Genomic DNA, 19,265 nt, shown 5'->3' with positions numbered 1-19,265 from the left:
CTGATGCAAAAGGAAGTTAAACAGTAACCTAAGTCTATAGAGATAGCTGGCCAGTAATGTCAGTGTGGTGGGTGACTTAAAAGCAAATCCTCAGAAGCTGATTTTTCTCGAGGGAAAAAAGCACACTGTTGTAAATAAATTCAGGCATCTAACTGGGCTGAGTTGCCCTATGTAGGCCCTTATCTTTCCGTATTATTAATTAAATTCTACATCCTGACAGGATACATTAAGTGCTTAAAATACTACATTTTAGGTAGTGTGATCTGCTCTCTAATTGGCCTGAATCCTAGTTCCATTAAAGTGGACACATTCTGATAATAAAACTACTGTCAGTTTTGTAATACTGGAAGGCATTATAGCAACACAACAGCAGTGAAGAGTTTTGGTGTTCACAAAGGCAAGCACTTACTGTTTTTTAAAAAGACAGAACTACCCTATCCAAAAGATGTTCACCATTGCTATGGATGGACACAAGCATGACTAGAAATTTGCGTAGAACATTCTCAAAAGTGTACTGCACTGAGAATTAGTATATAAAGAGGTCATGCAAATGCATGTAACTTCCAAGGACTTTTCTTTTAAAATTCAGTGTTCAATGTCTGTAATTAAAGTATTTTGGAGAACTGCATTAGTTTATCAGTCACGTTTAAAATTCATTGATCCTGGTCCTTCTTTCTTAATACTGCAAAATAGAAGTTTACATTTCACAGTAAGAGGCAGACTCTTATGGTTATGAGTCTACAGGGGGAGACTTTCAAACTTCCATTCCTCCCTGCCCCCCAGTCCTTTACAGGGTGTTTATAAAGGTCTGAGCTGGGCTTGTTAAAAGGAAATAATGTCAAAGGTTATCACTCTCATGGTGTGCATCCTGTTAGTGCTGTCAGTCCATTTGGCAATGTTTGGAATACTAGGGAGCTGCAGAGCATAGCAATTGTGTATACCTTTTTATCTAAGACAAACAGACAGGAAGTTATCTCAGTTGTTGAGCTGAGGCACTTATTTAAATTCTTCATTGTTATATTGATCATGGTTTGGTGACAATTCTGAGTGCTATTATAGTAGAACATTAAGGCTTATTTGGCCTTTTGCCTGCTGTTACTCCTGCTTTAGAGCCATTTAATTTACATTTTAGAATATGTGTGAGTTTGACTTACAATATAAGACCCCAGGAAAACAATCAACTGTAAGACAAAATCATGATGGATGTCCATCCATTTTCCTTTATGTATCCTGACACAGACTTGGAGCTTCTGCTTGAACTGTTTTTGCATTTTTAAAGCTTCTTCCTTGCTTTTCAGAAGGAACTGGAAATGGATTGCTCCAGATCCAAAAAGTAAATGAGCAGCTTTGATAATGAAGAATTTGAGACCGGGAAAATAATGACACCTGCCTGACTTCTCTGAAAGATTCCCTCTCCTACAGTTTGTACATCCTCATTTCTGGAACTGTATAGACAAATTCCTGACCTTATATGTCTTTGGATGCGAACTGGAAACAACATTGTCTGTAACCTCAGTTTTGTTGGGAAAAAAAATAAAATAAATTCAATAACCATGATCTAGGCTGCATAATTCAAGATATTTTCCAGCTCCCTTCCCCAAATTCCAAAGAGTATTTCAGTTCTTACTCAAGGCTAGCAGAACTCAGTTACCTGGCAATTTATTTGGGTTTAACATATCAAGTACTGAAAAATTCCTAATGAAATTTTAATATTAAGTTAAAGAAAACTTTATTTTTAGCCAGAAACTGAGCTGCTACATGCAAGAAGGAAACAGGAATCACCTAAAAGATCACAGTGATCATCCACTGAGAAGACTATGATTTTAAACTTGCATGTCTTTACTCCACTTTTCCTCAGCTATCTTAATTTCCAAATCCCACCACAGATATGTTCTCTAGCTGCAGCAGGATTTCTGTTCAAAGCACTTACAAAGATTATGATGTTGACCTGTGACTCATGCAGTATTTAAATGTGGATGACACCTTGAGGTATTGTTGGGGAGATTCTTGAGGACACAGGCCTTTCCAATCATACATGTTCTGTCAGTGCTGGGAGACACACTTCCTGCCACTGTTAGACAACCTAGTAATTGTAGCTTGTTCTCTCCTTTCCTGGTGCTAAACTAAATGCTGCCCTGACCTCAAACAACTTTCAATAATGCAAAAAGTTCTGATTAATCTAACCAATTCAGCTAACAGAATACTAATGCCTACCTATGTGAGGACAACATCCCTCTCAGACTTTACATCCACCAACCTGTCGAAGCCAGTCATGTATATATAATTAGATTGCCTTTACCAAGAATATGTGTGCTGTTGCAGCTGTCAGCAGACTGCCTTTTCCAAGTACATGTTTGCTGTCAGCTGCCTTCTCAGAATTGCAGAATCATTTAGGCTGGAAAATATTCTTATGATCGAATCCAACCACCAACCTTACACTGCCAACTCAGCTACTAAACCATGTCTCCAAATGCCAGATCTATACACCTTTTAAACACTTCCTGAGATGATGATTTAACCACTTGCCTGAGCAGTCTGTTCTAACACATGACAACCAATTCACAGAAGAAATTTTGTCTATATATCCAATCTAAATCTCCCCTATCACAACTCCTCTTGTCCTTGGCTTGCTATATGTGAGAAGAGGCCAACTTTCACCTTGCTACAACCACCTCGTTTTAGGCAGAGAAAGATAAGGTCCTTCAGTCTCCTTTTCTCCAGGGTAAACAATTCCAGTTCTCTCAACAGCTCCTCATCAGACTCAATAGCTCTGTTGCCTTTATTTTGACATGTTCCAACTCTCAATGTCTTTCTTGTTGTACGGGCTCCAAAACTTAACACAGGACTTGACATGCAGCCTCACCAGAGCCAAGTACAGGAGAAAAGTGACTGCCCCAGTCCTGCTGGCCACACTATTCCTGATCCAAACCAGGATATGACTGGTCTTCTTGGCCACCTGGACAACTACTGGCTCATGTTCTGACTCTGCTGATGTTGATCAGCACCTCAGCTTCTCTTACATCAGGCAGCTTCCCAGCCACTATTCTCCCAGCCTGAAGTGCTGCACAAGGTTGTTGCAACCAAAGCACAGAACCCATAATGCCAATGTTGCATTTCACAAATTGGCCCATTGATTTAGCCTGACCAGATCCCTCTGCAGAGTCTTCCTTCCTCTCCAGCTGATCAACATTCCCATCCAACTTAGTGTCAGCTGCAAACTGAATGATGGTGCACTTGGTCCTCTTGTCCAGGTTATTGATAAAGACAGTAAACACAACTGGTCCCAGTACTCAGTCCTGGAGAATACCAGTTGTTACTGGCCACCAGCTGAATTTAACTCAACCCCCACCACTCTCTGGGCTTGGCCATCCAGTCATTTTTTCACCCAGCGAATGGTGCATCCATCCAAACCATGAGCAGCCAGTTTCTCCAGGAGAATGCTTTGGGAAACAGTGTCAAAGGTTGTTCAGGTGCCACATGATGGCACTCAAGATGATCTGTCTATGACCTTCCCTGGCACAGAGACTGACAGGTCTGTAGTCCCTCAGATCCTTCTTCTGAACCTTTCAGCTGGGACCTCTCTGGTTAACCAGAACTGCTGGTAAAGGACTGAGAGCAGTGAGCTCCTGCAGCAGCTCCCTCAGTACATGTGTGTGGACCCCAGCTGACCACAGAGAGTTGAATGTATCTAAGTGCTGTGGCAGGTCACTGACCTTTCCCCTTGGATTATGGGGCTTTCATTCTTTTCCCTGTTCCTATCTTCCAGATCAGGTACCCAGAGAACAATGGGTCTTACTATTGGCGAGCTATTAAAAGGTAAAAAGGTATTAACTACCTCATCCATTTCCTCATCCTCTATTAATATCTTTCCCCTTGCAACAAATAAAGGATGGAGACTACCCTTAACCCTCTGTTTTGGAGGAAAATTTATAGAAACATTTTTTAATTGCCTTTTACTGCAGGAGCCAAATTGTGTTCTAACTGGGCTTTGGCCCTTCCAGTTTTCTCACTGCATAACCTCATAACATCCCTGTACTTCTCTTGAGGATCCTGCCAGCAATCTCCCTAAGATGATAAACTCTCTTTTTTCTCCTGAGTCATAGCCAAACTGACCTGTTCAGCCAGGCTAGCCATCCTTTTATATTTCAAGCAGCAAAACCCACTAATCCAGCTTGCACATGCAAGCTAGACATGGTGTTCCTCACTTCTACACAGACCAATGCAACTTCATGTGTTTTGTGTCTATTGACAACTAAAGAAAGCTGGCATATTGTAATAGCTAAACTCAAAGCTTCAGTTTCACTTGCTCCATCCACTGTGTGTATGAGCATTAGGGGTGGATAGGAGTTTACACTGGCCAGTGCCATGTGAAAATATCAGGAAGTATCTGTAAGACTGAAAGATCTTTTTGTAGATGAACAGCTTTGATTGTTTGACACAATTGTTTATGAGTGCTTGCTGTTTTCCAAAAGTCATATGGCAGCTTCTGACAATGTTTTAAAAATGTAATTAAGAATTTATTTACATTTATTGAAAAGTTATTACAAGTTATTGAAAATATGTCGTATGGCATGGTATTCATAGTTTATTTGTCTTCTCTGAAACTCACAGGTTGTAAAGATATTCTTGGTCATTTCTGAATTCCTGCCTGGCTACTGGTCACCACAAGATAAACCAGTCCAGTCCAGGTCTCCTAAATAAGAACCTAGGTATACTCATCTCTTTCCCACTCCCAGACTGCTAATGTCCTGCTCACAACTAATATAATCACCAGTTTTATGAAACACTGTAATTAAGCAATTATATTAAAAGGCTCTAAAACATTAAGTTTTAAGTGACTAAAGCTTTCCAGAGGTCACTCTTCAATGGAAGCAGCAGGTACTTCAGCTAACCTAAAGGGATGTGATACAACTCTGTTATTACTCCTTGGCAATTGAGACAATTTGGTTTCCCTAGAAAGAGCGTCTCCTCTGAGCCTAGGAATGGCCTAAAACTGAAAAAACTGCTAAGAATTTTGATTTAACTCTTTTATCTTTCAATAGCATTTATTTCAGTGTACTCTAGTGTTATTGTCTGTGCTTTAGAGTCAGGAAGAGTGAAGTGTGTTCACTAACAACTTCCCTGCAAATTAGTAGTATTCCTTCCTATGAATGGTCTGTTTCTACAGAGAAAGAATTTGACAATATGTGGAGCTTCACTTACAGACAAAGAGCTGTTTATATGATTTGATTATTGTTCTTAAAACTGCAGTGTTTCATTCTCTATCTTTCAACTCAGAGACAAGTCAGAATTAATGTAGTTTCCTTTTTATGAAAGCAGTTGCATGCTCTGTTGTTGACTAAACAGATGACAGAACAAAGATTTGCATCCAATCTGCCATAGCAGAAACAGATCAACAGTTTTGATATCTTCACAAAAACAGATGCTCTCAAGTATTTTTCCATAAAATCAGCTAATGAACTGCTTTAATTATTGAAAAACCCTCAATTGATAAATTATATGTACAACTGACTAACCAAAGAATATCCTGACTATTTAAATCTTTCCCTTTAGACTACAAAATAACAAGTTCCTGAGAAAAGATGCATGCTGTCTGACAAGAAAACAATTAAAAAAACCCCCTACCAAGTAAAAATTCTTGCTCATTCTTGAGTTAATTCTATTGACATGAATTTAATGAGCACTGTTTACTTGCCAGAAAATTAAACAAATAACAAGAACCGCTTTAGCAAATCACTAGCTGGCTTAAGTGTTTTTCATGAATTAATCCTTCTTTGTATAAATGTAAGACAGTAGAAAAAGGAGATCTTGAAACCAGTAATGACATCTGTGAGCTCTTTCTGTGTGTTCTGCAATGGCAAAACACTGCCAGGGACTATGGCAAGGGGAAGGGTTGCCATGCAGACCAGCAAAACAGCCCTCTGAAATGGCATGCTGACCCACTTTCAACTACCAGCTCTTGCTGACCCTTTGTTGAGTGAAAGGTTTTTTCAGGTTTTTGCTGGTTTTCACCCTTTCAGTTCTTATTTCTAAAGGCCCAACCTGTCTTTCTCTTTATTCTTGTTTTCTTTTTTCTTCACTAGTATGCACTGAAGAAAGGTAGATTGTTTCTTGTGACTGTCTGCTTTAGATAATGAAAAAAAAAAGTCTTCCACCCTCTCAAAAGAACATGCTGAGGAAGAAACATGGATCTTTTTCTTGATTTCAACAAAATTATGATACAATTTCTTGAGGAACTCAGTCTGATCAGAGTAGTTCATCTATGAAAAACCCTACTTTTATTGTTACTCTTGGCAATAGTGAAGGATAGTAGTGTAATATTATACCAAATATTGCCATGTGCAATAAAAAAACCTCTTTCAGTCTTGCCAGCAGTGGTGTGCAAATCCCCTTTTGAATTCAGGTTCGGATGTTGTGATTTAAACTAAATCTTCTGCTTCTCCTTCTTCCAAAACCAACAGGAGTTTAAAGAGAGATGTGTTTTTATTGGAACCATGTGCTCAGCCTAAGTTGCCAAAATAATTTAGCTAAAACTAATGCTTTTATTTGGGTTAAGGTTGATTCCTGAGCTGTGCAGAGGTCAAGGCATTTAGCTTGTCTTCCATTTTTTCAATTTCACCATAAAGTCTACAGCAGAGTTCAGCCAGTTCAAGTTGTTTTTCCTGAATCCATGTTACCAAGTTGAGTTTATCTGTGTTTGTGACTTTCTATGAGTGAAGCAAGTGGAGACAAAACCTTTCTTCACCCCTTTCCCTTACTATATATATGTTACAATGCATAGAAAAATGGTTCCAAGGACTCAATAGTGATTCAACAGTGCAAGTCCTGCTGCCAGTGCTGCTGCTGTGTGACCTGCCTTTTGATACTGAATGACAGCAGCTGTGAGAGACTCACAGGGTGTTTGCCTCTCTGGGGAAACAAATGGAAAAAAATAAAAAATATTTCATTTTGGAAGTATGATATGAAAAATGTAGCTCTGCTTTATGTTACTTTGACCTTCATAGAGCTTTGATAAATTGATGATAGAATCACAATCTCTTGATAAAACTTTTAAATCCTGGGAGATGTTTCACAATAACAAATGCTGTAATGTTATTGCAATTAAAGAATTATCTATTTATGTGTTTTGTGTGTGGGAATGGACTTGTAAATGGGATAAAACCAGGCCCTTGAACATCAGAACCTTCACATTATTAGGAATCTCTGATCAAATATCCATTTCTGAATACATTATGTCTAGTTAGAGATGGATTTGGATCTAAAAATAAAGATTTTTTTTCGTTTGGTTTCTATGCCATTGCAGCAAAAATGTCATAGGTCAGAATTATATATTAAAGATTCTCTATGACAGCAGTGCCTTGATCCAAAATAGATGAAATACAGGCTTCAGTTTTAAAGTGAAACCTGGGCAAAGACTTGATAACTCTTATATATTTCATTTTTCTCTCAGAAGATCTTGGCTGAAACAGATCAAATCTCATCTTATAAGAGATCTTTCAGTATTTGGTGGAATTCTTATGAAAACAGAACCAGAAATAAGCCATTCCAGGGTTTCATTTAGGATAAAACACAAATTGAAAGCAGTATGAATGTAGTGATTGGTAAGCAAAAGACAAACTGTGCTGAAATAAAATGTGCAGAATCAAGGTTCTGTTTTAATCCACCCAGAAAATATATATCCTAAAAGTGAAAACTTGTTTTTAAGATGTGTCTTTTATCAAATCTACAATATGGTAGAAAATTTTAGGAATCTACACTACATGATTACCTGTCCCATGAAAAGTCATGACAGCTCAAAATTCAATTCTATCCAAAATCTGACAGAATTCTTACATATAAATAATGCAGGGTTTATCCTATAAAAATGAAATTTGAAAATACTGTTTCATCATTTTAAATTCAAACTGCCAATAATTCTGAGTGAGGATATGGCTGGAATCCAGAACTGTGGTATCCTCAACTCTACACTACTTTATCAGAATACTAGATATAAAAAGAAAAATTAAACACCACTAATTTAGTTAGTTTTCTGGCAACAGTGTATGATATGACTGAAAGGGACTAAGAAGATCAAGCCAACACATTTTGTAGTCAACATTTTTGTGCATTAGTCATTCTAAAATGTTTTCCTTATATAAGAGAGGATGGGCCCCTTCAGATTGAGGCTGAAAGGTGTCAAAACTATGCACAGCATAGTGTCAAACAAAAATATTAAATAATTAGTTGCTTGTAATAGCAAAGAAGAAAGAGAGCTCTCACCCTTATAGCCAGCTGCATTGGTTTTCCAGTCATTAGCATTCAGATGTCCTGCACGTGAAGTCCTGACAATGATGTGCTGTACATCTCTCCAGGTCAGAAATGGACTATGAAACAAAGACAAAGCCACAGATCAGACATTTTACCAGGATGTAGGGATACAAGGTCATATAAGCTGAAAAGTATCCAAGGCAAAACAATTTTCATTTATCTTCTCTACTTTCCTTTGCTCCATTCAAAATAACAAGTTTCAATTTTACAGAAAACCTATATGAAATTTCTTATACAACTGGGAGGTTTGCCATAAGTAGACTGTAACAATATATGATAATATTCTGTTATATGAAACTTAAGGAAAGATGAATGAGTACATTTCACACGGAGGCAATTTTTATGACCACCAACTGCTGTATATGAATGAGTGCTAAGGAGAAGAAGTCAAACTTTTGGCTTGTTGAAGAGCTCTACTAAATCTCACTAACTGCTAGCTCAAACTGGAAATTCCTCTAGCCTTTCAGCTCCTATTGAAGCTATTCCAGGTGTCTCTGTTGTTATTAATTTGTCTCTATTGTATCCTGGAATTCACTGAGACTCTGTGACTATTTTGCAAGAATTCCAAGCAATTGTATGGTTGGTGAGCTGCAAAGCAAGGACATGACTGCACAAATGTGTATTCCTTTAAGGGATTCCTAATGATAGGTTCCCTCGAAGGTGAAAGAAGATGCCATTTATATCCTCACTGTGACATTAATACATATTTATCTTCTAGGACTAGGGCAAATCTTCAGGGATTTTTCTTGTTTCTTCTATAGCTACAACAAGGAGAACTTATTTTCTTAGAAGATGATCTCAAGGTGTCATCATTCAGCTTTTTTTTTTTCCTGCCTTTTTTTTTTCAGTTTTTCTATTACCTGCAAGAAGATGAATAATATTCTCTTTAAAAATGCAATGTAGTAGAAGTAGTGATAAACTAAGCCACTGAAAAATGAAGAGGAAAAAAGTAATGTGATGCAGAACAACAGGCACTAAGTACCATCCCCAGAGCATCATTATCTGTCCCTATTGCACACATTGCCACAGTTCCCTTCAGCTGAAGACAGACCAGAGTGAAGTTCATAAGACCCAGAATTGGCCCAGAATTTTCATTGACTATGCAGTCATTGAAAATCAGTGAAACTTTTGTTCTTAAATCAGATTCTTAACATATTTACATATTCTGTTGTAGTTAATGAGAGTAGATGCCTTCTCTCCCAAAGTATTTTTAAAAAAACATTATTATAGGAACTTTTTTTTCTTATGGTGCAGTTTCTCACACTAGGCTGCTGTACTGGAATGACAGTAATTGTTTATCCAGTTGAGCTGGTAAAGATTACTGAAAAAAAAAGGAAAATAAAAAGGCATGGAATGCAAGGCACATTAAGGGTTTGTAAGATAGGATATACTTCTACATGTCAGATAACATGCTATAGCTTTAAAAAACATAGCATTTGCCTGCACAACATAATTTAAATAAATTTCTAGCTCTACTTTCCAACATTCAGCTTATGTTCATGCCACACCTCCAGACTTTCTGCAATGCATCCTGATCTCCTCATCAGGCAGTACTGGAAGGCTCTGCCAGAGAATCTACAGCCACAGAACCACACAATGGTTTGGGCTGGAAGGGACCTCAAAGGTCATTTAGCCCAAGTACACAACAATCAGCAGGGACATGTTCAACTAGATCAGCTTGCTCAGGACCCTCTGAACCAACCTTGAATGTTTCCAAGCATGGGGCATCTACCACCTCTGTGGCAATCTGTTCCAATGTTTTATCACTCTTATTGTAAAAGAAAGGGAAAAAAAATCTTTTGCATTATCTTTATATTGGTTTTTAGGACAAAATCCAGACAAATTGTGATAGGACATGCTGTATTCCTTTAGATGAACAGTGGGGTAGGCAGCTATACACTCATCAGCAATGGTGTTCTGGTGTTCCTGTGTCAAATGTGCAGCACACACGGAGATAAAAAAATCATAAGTGCCAAAAATCAAACAAACAATGGCCTAACTCAGGCTGATAATGATGAAACTGGGAGGAGAAAACCCCTGAGAGAAAGGCATCTGAATTACATCCTTTATTGTGTCATCTCCAAAGGAACAATAAAATCAGACGGTCCAAAAGACAGTGCTCACAGTCTGCTTAATAACAGCATGGAAGGAACAGCAACAAAACCTTGGCTTAGTTGCCACTCTTAGAACCAGTTTGACTGTGAAGATGGAGAAAGCTTACATTTTCTTAGGTAAATAAAGGAAGATATGGTTAGCATGGTACCCAGGCTATTGATTTGACCTGTCTTCCACATTCCAAAAGACTTAACACAGGGACACTGCAATTCAGTGAAACTGCTCCTGTTCTACCTTCCATCTTATTCCCAACAAGGAACTGACAGGAACAAGCAGCAGGGAGGGATCCTTGCTCTCAAAGTGAACAGCCAGAACCACCTCAAGAGTAACTTCACAGACTGGCCTCTAAAAACTGATGTGGGAAAACACTTGGACAGCCAAGAAACTACAGGGGATATAGAGCTGCTAAACTCCTAAAAGTCTCAACTGAGAGAATGCCAACTGAGATTTCTGAAAAGCTTACACAAGTTAAAGGCATTGTCCTGGCACCAGAACAACAGCTATCTACTAGTTTATTTCTAGCTGTTGCTCCAAAGCATAGACACAGAAAAACTCAATGAGGAAGTTAAAAATCATCACAATCAAACATTATTTGTTTTTATGAGTTTAAGAAAAGTCTGAATGGAATTTTCATAAAACTTTTTTAGTGCAAGCTAAATAGAAAATTTCAGCCTGAATGGTTATTCTTTGGCAAATTTATATATAACTTAAAATAGGAACAGGAACCAAAGTGCACCCAAATCAGTGTCAATATAATAATTGAAATTCTCTAAGTGGCATGGGGTGGTTAAACATCAAGAGCAAGATAGGTTCTAAGGTAAGCATTTATTAATGCTTACATGTATGCATTATATAGATATGTTTTTCAAATACTTCAATATTAAGAGAAAACTACTCAAAAAATGCAAAGATTCAGGAGATTTTTAACTCACACACTCTAGCAGTGCCCTCTATAACAGGCAGTCAGTCAGTGGAGCAAAGACCTAGCCAAATCTGATGCACTTCAATGATAATCTCTCCTTCTGCACTCCAAGTCCAGCTATTGAGGTCACTTGGCAGCACTTCCTCAATTCACCTCAGCTGTCACATCACTTTTAACCTCTGACTGTATTTATGACAAAGCCCTCTTAACTTTTGATAACACAGAAATACCTTTTCTGTATCCAAAATTGTACTTGCTAAACAGAGCATTGCTCTTCTGCTTTCTGTGAGAAAATCAATCAGTCTGGGAAGTATGCAAATATCAATTGCTAGAAATCTAAATATCTACTTCTGACACTGTTGACCCCTTACAATGTGAACTCCATTTTCCTCTGATCTCAGTGGTTATGTCTTTTGGAGGAATGTGGTACATTGTCACTTTTCTGTCACTACTAGTATCAGAATTCACTAAAACTCTTCAGTTCTTCTCCCAGCACTACCTTGCTCTAGCCTTGGCTTCATATAAAAAAAGACAAATGCAAGAATAACATCGACCTGCTGGAGCAAGTCCAGAGAAGAGCCACAAAAATGATTAGAGGGATGAAGCACCTCTCCTTCGAGGAAAAGCTACTTTCTTTCAGAGTGGGTTTAGATTAGATATTTCCTGGCAGGGTGGTAAAAAACTGGCACAGAGTGGCTGGAGAAGTTGAGGGTGCCCCACCCCTAGGAATTGTTCCAAGGCCAGGTTGGATGGGTCTCTGAGTAATCTGGTCTAGTGAAAAGAGGAATACTTCCTCTGGAAGCAATATAAAGGTTTTTATTTAAATTTGACTTCTTCAAAGGAGTATGGCTCAATGGTCTCTGGAACAAATGCAGGGCTGGTGTCTCTTCTGACTCTGATTTGCTCAAATCCAACCTTTTCATCAATGAGAAAAGTTATTTCTGCTAGCAACAGTATGGTACTATGCAATGAAAATAGTCTCTGTGCACTGAACTGATTATACTTATTTTCTCTTTATAATTAGAAAAATTTGACATTATGTAATGACTAAATGCACAACCAAGCATTTATTCATAAGATCTGATCAAGGCACTAGATATACTGGGAAACATCAACTGGGTACAACCAGAAAGCAATTTACTATCTAAATACCATAAGAAAACTGCAGAACATGAAAATTAAGATATGTCTTTGTCTGATAATTGCTGCATATTTCTAACTCTACATTGCACCTTCAGGGATTCCAACGAAACACTCTGAAGCTCAGTTACAATTCTTTGATTCCTGAGGGAAAGCATGACACTTCAATACTCAAATACTAGATCAAAAATAATACAAATGTATTTTCATAGTGTTCACACTATGCATAACAACATAATCAAACAATTTGTTACCAGAATTTCAGAAGCAGATCCCTGTTGGAAGAAATGGCTAAGTGGAGGGCTCAAATCAGGTAAGAGATCCTCTACCAGCTATTTGCCAATCCTATCATATGGGGCTTGTTCAAGAAAGTGCAAGGTTACTGTGTAAATCTGTCTTGCCACTTTGCATATATATATATATGTGTGTGTGTGTGTATTTTTTTTGTTTGGTTTTTTTTTGGTTCTTTTTCTGGTTGAATGCACCTTTGTGTGTGAGTTAAACAACCTGTTGGCTGCTCTAAGTTACACCCAGGCCATATCAGTCTCCCAGGAATAGGACTTGGCTATTGGGAAAAACTGACTTCTGCAGACTCAAAACACTTCCATGGTATAAATTGTTGTGTTTTCCAGCACAAAGTGGAATGAAACTATAATTTGATTCAAATATTGTCAATAAATGTTTAGGACCAAGTGCTCTAATTTTTAAGCAGCTTGATGTAAAAAGAATGTAACTAACCTTGCAAAACCCTTTTCCAACTTGTCTTTTTAAAACATCTCCCATAAACACTGTCATTAGCAGAAATACTAATAGGAAATATAAGGATGAACTTATGAAAATGCAAAGTCTGTTTGAATCAAAATAGTTCCAGTAAGCAGTTACACTAAGCCACAATATCATGTGTCCTTTATATCCCATTATAGAAGTATTGCAGAAAATACTTAAATGGCTTCAAAACTTCTTTTTGAGTACTTCAATTCCTAGCATTTACTTGGGGTCACCTAAATTGGCAGGCATAACAGGTGAAAAATACATAATCACACAAATAAGAAATTCAGAAACAGCATAAAATAAACTAAACAAATTCCACACAAGCAAACCCTAGACATTAAAATTTAACAGATCACAATATGATCTCCCTATAATACTAAAGGCTTTACTTCATAATCTATAATGTCACAACACCAAAGATTTCTCCAAACTAGTAAAGAAAAACCAGCATGGGAAGGCACAACACAAGAACTGTTTTCCTCCCTAGCTTCTCTCTTTTTAACTATTTTTTTTTCTGTTTTATTTAGTGGCTGTGGTCAGCAACAGTGGCAGATTTAAGTACACATAAGAGAGAAAAGTTAATGAATGGAATACTAATAAACCCCCCCACATTTATGGCATTATTAATATAATTCACCTGGATCTACTCAAATACACAGGCTAAGATCTCGAAACAGAACCTTTCTTCCATTTAATGAAATGGAACAGAATCTAAAAGGAGGCAATATCAACAAATTTTCACCTTGAAACTCTTTTTAGTACTACAAATAAAAAAGAGTTATTTGCTAGGATACTTAGTCACCAGTACATTTTGTCTCCATCACCACATATAAAAGCTTTAACACAACCTTGTCTTTATGTCTATTATAGCAACTATTAGTTTTGAAAAAAATTGCCAGTCCATATGCATTAATTTCCTACTGGTAGAGTCACCAAAGGTCACAGAGAAAAAAGGGTAAGCTTCTCAGTGAGTTTTAAGATGTCACAATCAGAAACAGCTTTACTGTAGGTCTTGTAAGATATAATTTTTCTGAAACTTTCAACTACAATAAAACAAAAATAATCAATTACCAATTTCAGTTCATAACCGACCAAGTTGAAATGTACACACATAGAGTCTTATCTGCATTTGCAGATGGTTTGGAATGAACTTAAGGGTTTTAAAACTGAGGTAAAGAGATTTAAAAGTTTAAAAACCTTCACAATAACACTATATTAACTTTTAAAAATACCTTTGTTTCTGATAACTGCATTAAGAAAACACAATTATTATGACTAAAGTGCTGCACTATTTAAGATTATGTCAGGTCTTCAATTACAAACTCTTATTCTTATGTTTATAACTCAACAGCCAAAAGTATTCTGTGCTGAGTATTGGGTCAAGGTGACTTCAAAAAAAGCCAACATGACAGATGGAAACATAATTTTAGTGTTATGAACGAATGCAATTTAAAACTACTATTGTGTGCAAATTTCTTGCTTCCTTCAAAGAAAATGGCTGATGCAATAGGGAACAAGTTTTCTTCAGAAATTTAATAGAATCAATGTCCTAGAACTTAAAAACACTGAGTAGGATTTGGGGTGAAGTATTTCATCTTAAACCTACAGGTATTATCCGACAGAATACAAAGTAATGCATAAAGTTCTGAAATACAGATCTACCTGAACATCTCCCATATTTCCCATGGTTTTTAGAGTTGAGGAACTTGACCCAAGTTAAAAATAGATTTGTGTCAGCATGCTGACATTGAGATTTTATTTTTCAGACCACATTAACTTATGCTCAGGTTAACCTAACACTTCCCAAAACCTCTTTCAGTGCTCAAGGGCAGACATTGCTAAGAAGAGCCTGGTGAATGAAGGAGGTGACCTACAGACCCTGGAGGGCACAGCAGATCCAGGCAACCTTCTGAGTGAACTGTAAGACATTGTCAGGATGCTATACATCATTTAGTGGAAACCACCTATGCTCAACATTGTTTCATGTTACTTTGACACTAAGCACTCTGTCAGCATCTCCAGAGTCAGCTTTCATTCATGTGAAGTAAGCATGGAGATCTTTCCTGCCCTTAGAAGGTTACTGTGTATAAGAAAGGTTCCAAAGCCCTGTGTGATGTCTGCATAAAGGTGCTGGATGAATGAGAAATATCTTCTTGTGTGCTTAATTTTTATTTCAGAGTATATCTCAGATCTTACTTTGCTTCCAGTGCCAGGGCAATGATGCCTGCAGCCATAGGTGCAGAGGCTGAGGTTCCTGTATGGCTGTCTGTGCAACGCTGCCTCAGGTCCGTAGTAATCTGGAAGAAATTGGATGTGTTAGATTAGAATACAACTTCAGAAATCAGAGCATGTTTCATTTACTTGGATGAGTCACATGTATGTAGAGGGTATTTTCCTCTTTAATTGCAAGGAAAGGAAGATACATGATATTAGATGTTCTGAAGTTAAAGTCACTCAAGAATTTAGACAGTTCTCTATATTGCTCCACAGCATGATCAACAAAGACACTTCTAAACCAGAAAACCATGCAGAGCGGTTCCCTCCAGGAATCTCAAAGTGCTTTACAAACAGGAAAGAGCTACATCTTATGTACAGGCGGCTTATGCACATTTCAGAGACCATACAGAGGCATGGAGGGTTTGATTAGGTTGCCTGAAGTCACATTGGAAGAATGTGACACAAGAGAATACAGTTTGGCTCATGCTAAGCACCCTGTTAAATCTTACATCCACTCCTTATGCAATAAATCACATGAAATTAGGCAGTAATTAAGAGGAAAACCCAGATGTGATCATGAATTTGATCCAGCCATCACCAGCCAATTAGATGTTTTCAGTTTTAAATTGTTAGGTCTTATGTATAAATTTGCCTCCATATTTTTGTACATAATCTAAGTGAATGTATAAACTGTAATGTGCAATACCAACTAGACACACAGCCTTCTACATAGTGTTAGGATGTTTCTATCCAATAATAAATTTTAGACAGATGCTTTCAGTAAGAATGTAAATCACAAAAACGTGTTTATTCTAAAACTTGTTTCTTTTAGGTGATCTAAAGTGATTCTACTTTGTGCTTGTCTTCCTGAAGAAGTGGTTCTTTTCAGGAACAAGGCAGCAGAGGTAGGATGTCACTACTGCCTAGCAGAAACTCAAGGAAAACCAATGATTTGGACTGGAGAACAGTTGTTTGAAGACAGCAGTCTACAACAAGGAAGATTTGATGAAGATGAATGACATGCCATGTCAAAACTTATTGAGAATTTCAGTCATTGCAAGATATAAAATATCTGCCTGAGGGGCAGAGGAGAAGTTGTTCACGCAACACTTTGTCTAAGCACATGGAATTACTGTGTTTTAATTCATTGGTATTATACTTTATTTCCAACACAGACCTGCATAAAGATGGGAGAAGGAGAGGATCAGAGGATCAAAAAAATCACAAGAAAGTGCAGGGCATGTAAAAAATGCCTGACTAGCTTTGAAACCTCAAGACACAAGAAATGTGATCTGAAAACCAGCTGCATCCCATCTGGGCAGAATATAAGCAAATGTAAGCAGGAGGTATAGGTTCCACTCTTGATGTTAGCCATATTCAGTATATTACATTATTTGTACAAGGCTAATGGAAACTCTCACATGTAAGCATATGCAAGCTAACACAGAAGATTTCTAACAGAAAAGGAGCTAAAGACACTAAGAAAATATTGAAGACAAGAAGGGAGCAAGTGAAACAATATGGAAGCTTCTGAAAAAGACATTTGAAAGCACTTATATTTTCAGATCCTTAAATCAATCAACTTACCAGAGGCTTGGCTTCTTGATGAATGAAGTGTAGAAAGAAATTTTTTGCCCCCTATTATTTATTATTATTCATTGATGCACACCTTTTAAAATAATTTCTTCTATCTGCCATTGGCTAGAAGTTGAAACCCCATAAATAAAATGTACATGTAATTTCCTTCTCTTCTGCCCTCTTGCCTACTGACTGTCTTCTCATTTAGATGATGAAAATTACCAGTGTGAGGAAAAACTTTGGGCATGGAAATTGCGTAAGTGCTGTGAAATATTAAAAGATGAAACTGCAGCAGAAAGTGCATTGCCTCTATGTGCAAATTCAAGTAGTTATTTTCCAGATGGAATTATGATGTCCAAGTACTAGATGATGACTTGCACCCACAGACATATAAGATACAGATATCCCATTTGGAAAATACTGGTCTGTGCTGTGGCAAGGATCAGAAGGAAGGCCAGGAAAAACAGAGGGATAAAACATGTATTTCATATCCTGGTACTTTATGCCCTGCATAAAAATGGTGCTTTCCTTGGAGGACCAAAGGTAGCAGAGCATCCAGGAGTTCAGGCAGAAAAAAGTGCTGTCACAGCAACTTTTCCCTAGGGGACAGCCTCTTGTCAACACAGTAAAACATCCACTAGAAGTGTGCTATCCTTGTTTCTCATCCTCTGGAAGAGCATCCTTCCAGACTGATAGTACTGTCCTGTCGCTACAGACATCAAGCACAGCAAGGCATGATGTTTCTTTAATTAGCAATATTGTCCCTCTTGCTCTAAGTGGATGCTGTGGCAGCAATTTGAACTACAGACCCTTATCTTGCTGTTGAGAATGTGTTGAGAAGGCTTTGTATGTATAAATCTCATTTAGGCTAATTCAAAATAAAGTTACTGACAGGAGCTTTAGGTATAGATTATCTCCAAGATCTGAGGCATGTTTTTCATCACTATGGATTCATTGTCAGAGAACTGTTGCATTTACCCCAAGAAAAAAGAGTGATCACCAAGAGGTGAGCAAATTTCAAGAAGAAAAGGGTGCCCAAATTCCTGAGCAATATAAAAACATTAATCACAGTAAAATCCACCAATCACAATAAAAGCATGAGGTGTTTGATAGCACCATGAAGGTGCCATTAGTGTATATTAGCAATCATTCTGAGTGTTAGGGCAGGGAGAAGGAGAAATTTAAAAATCTTTCATTGATTATAACACAACTGCTGGTCTGTGAAAATGATCCAACTGCCTGAGAAAAGTCAGTGCAGCATTTCTAGGGCCAGGAGTTGTAACAATATCTAAATACATTGAATCAACTGGGTTTGATTGAAGACAATGACAATGTTTCTGGTACTTGCCTGGTTTAATCAATGTGAAATTAGTCACAGACACCCTGATGAAAGGCAGACAGAAATTATAAAAATTACTGCCGTGCACTGTAATACTTCCCATAAGCATTGGTGCAAAGTTTTCAGAAAAACTAGGCATTTATTAAAGGAAAAGATCTAGACACACTGTGACAGTTTTACAGAAGCAACTTGCTCTCTGAAGGAGATGCCATTGTTACACAGTCATTATTAAGGCTGAAGCATCAATCTTTCCATAGTTTTACCAACTGGGAAATTCAGGCATAAAGTAAAAAATGGGATCTTTCTTGGAAGACAGCAAACTCACATACCCTCTCCCAACACTCTGCATTTCTTTTAAATTCATATTTGATGAGTTTTCTGAACTGATTGAATAATTTTTTACCTTCTGCTACAGTTCTTCAAGATCTGTGTCTCTAGAAGTGAAAAGATTTTAACAAAAATCTATTCTACATTCTACACAACCTATGCATCTGTATGGACCCAGAACAGAAGATGCCACATGGTGTCCTGTGATCATCTTGTGCCTATTTTGATAACCTGAGCGAGTTTCTGAAGGAGACCAAGGTTCTCTGTTCTAAGAACTGGCAGAAGATACGATGGGCTTTTTTTTTTCTTGCTGTTTCAGTTTTAAGTTGTGCTTAGAGTAGCAGTTTATCAACAGGAAGAGAAAGAAAATCATCAGACTAATTGCAATTTATAAGAAAACAACAAAACAAGTAGAACAGGGGGTAGATAGGTTATTTGTAGGAGATAAGTCATTTAATAGGCTTATAAATTGTACCTATGAGGAACTTTCTGATGTCAAAAGCTTAGTGTCTTACAAAATCATTCAAAAAATTATTTCAAAGGAAATGC

At 37.4% G+C, this 19,265-nt stretch overlaps 1 protein-coding gene across 1 annotated transcript in view; it reads right to left on the bottom strand.

Moving 5' to 3' along the window:
* The window catches only part of PCSK5 (proprotein convertase subtilisin/kexin type 5), a 175,844-nt gene that overhangs the window by 33,488 nt on the left and 123,091 nt on the right, over positions 1 to 19,265 (bottom strand). The window contains exons 9-10 of the mRNA XM_079331357.1: positions 15,452 to 15,552; positions 8,260 to 8,363 (exon numbers count right to left, since the gene is read on the bottom strand). Coding sequence (XP_079187483.1) covers positions 8,260 to 8,363; positions 15,452 to 15,552 — 205 coding nt within the window. The remainder of the gene's footprint in view (positions 1 to 8,259; positions 8,364 to 15,451; positions 15,553 to 19,265) is intronic.

This window comes from Erithacus rubecula (assembly GCF_903797595.1).
Source record: "Erithacus rubecula genome assembly, contig: SUPER_Z_unloc_3, whole genome shotgun sequence".
In the NCBI taxonomy this organism is placed as follows: Eukaryota; Metazoa; Chordata; class Aves; order Passeriformes; family Muscicapidae; genus Erithacus; species Erithacus rubecula.
Note: the sequence above shows the minus strand (reverse complement) of the source record. Positions and strands in the feature narration are given on the sequence as shown.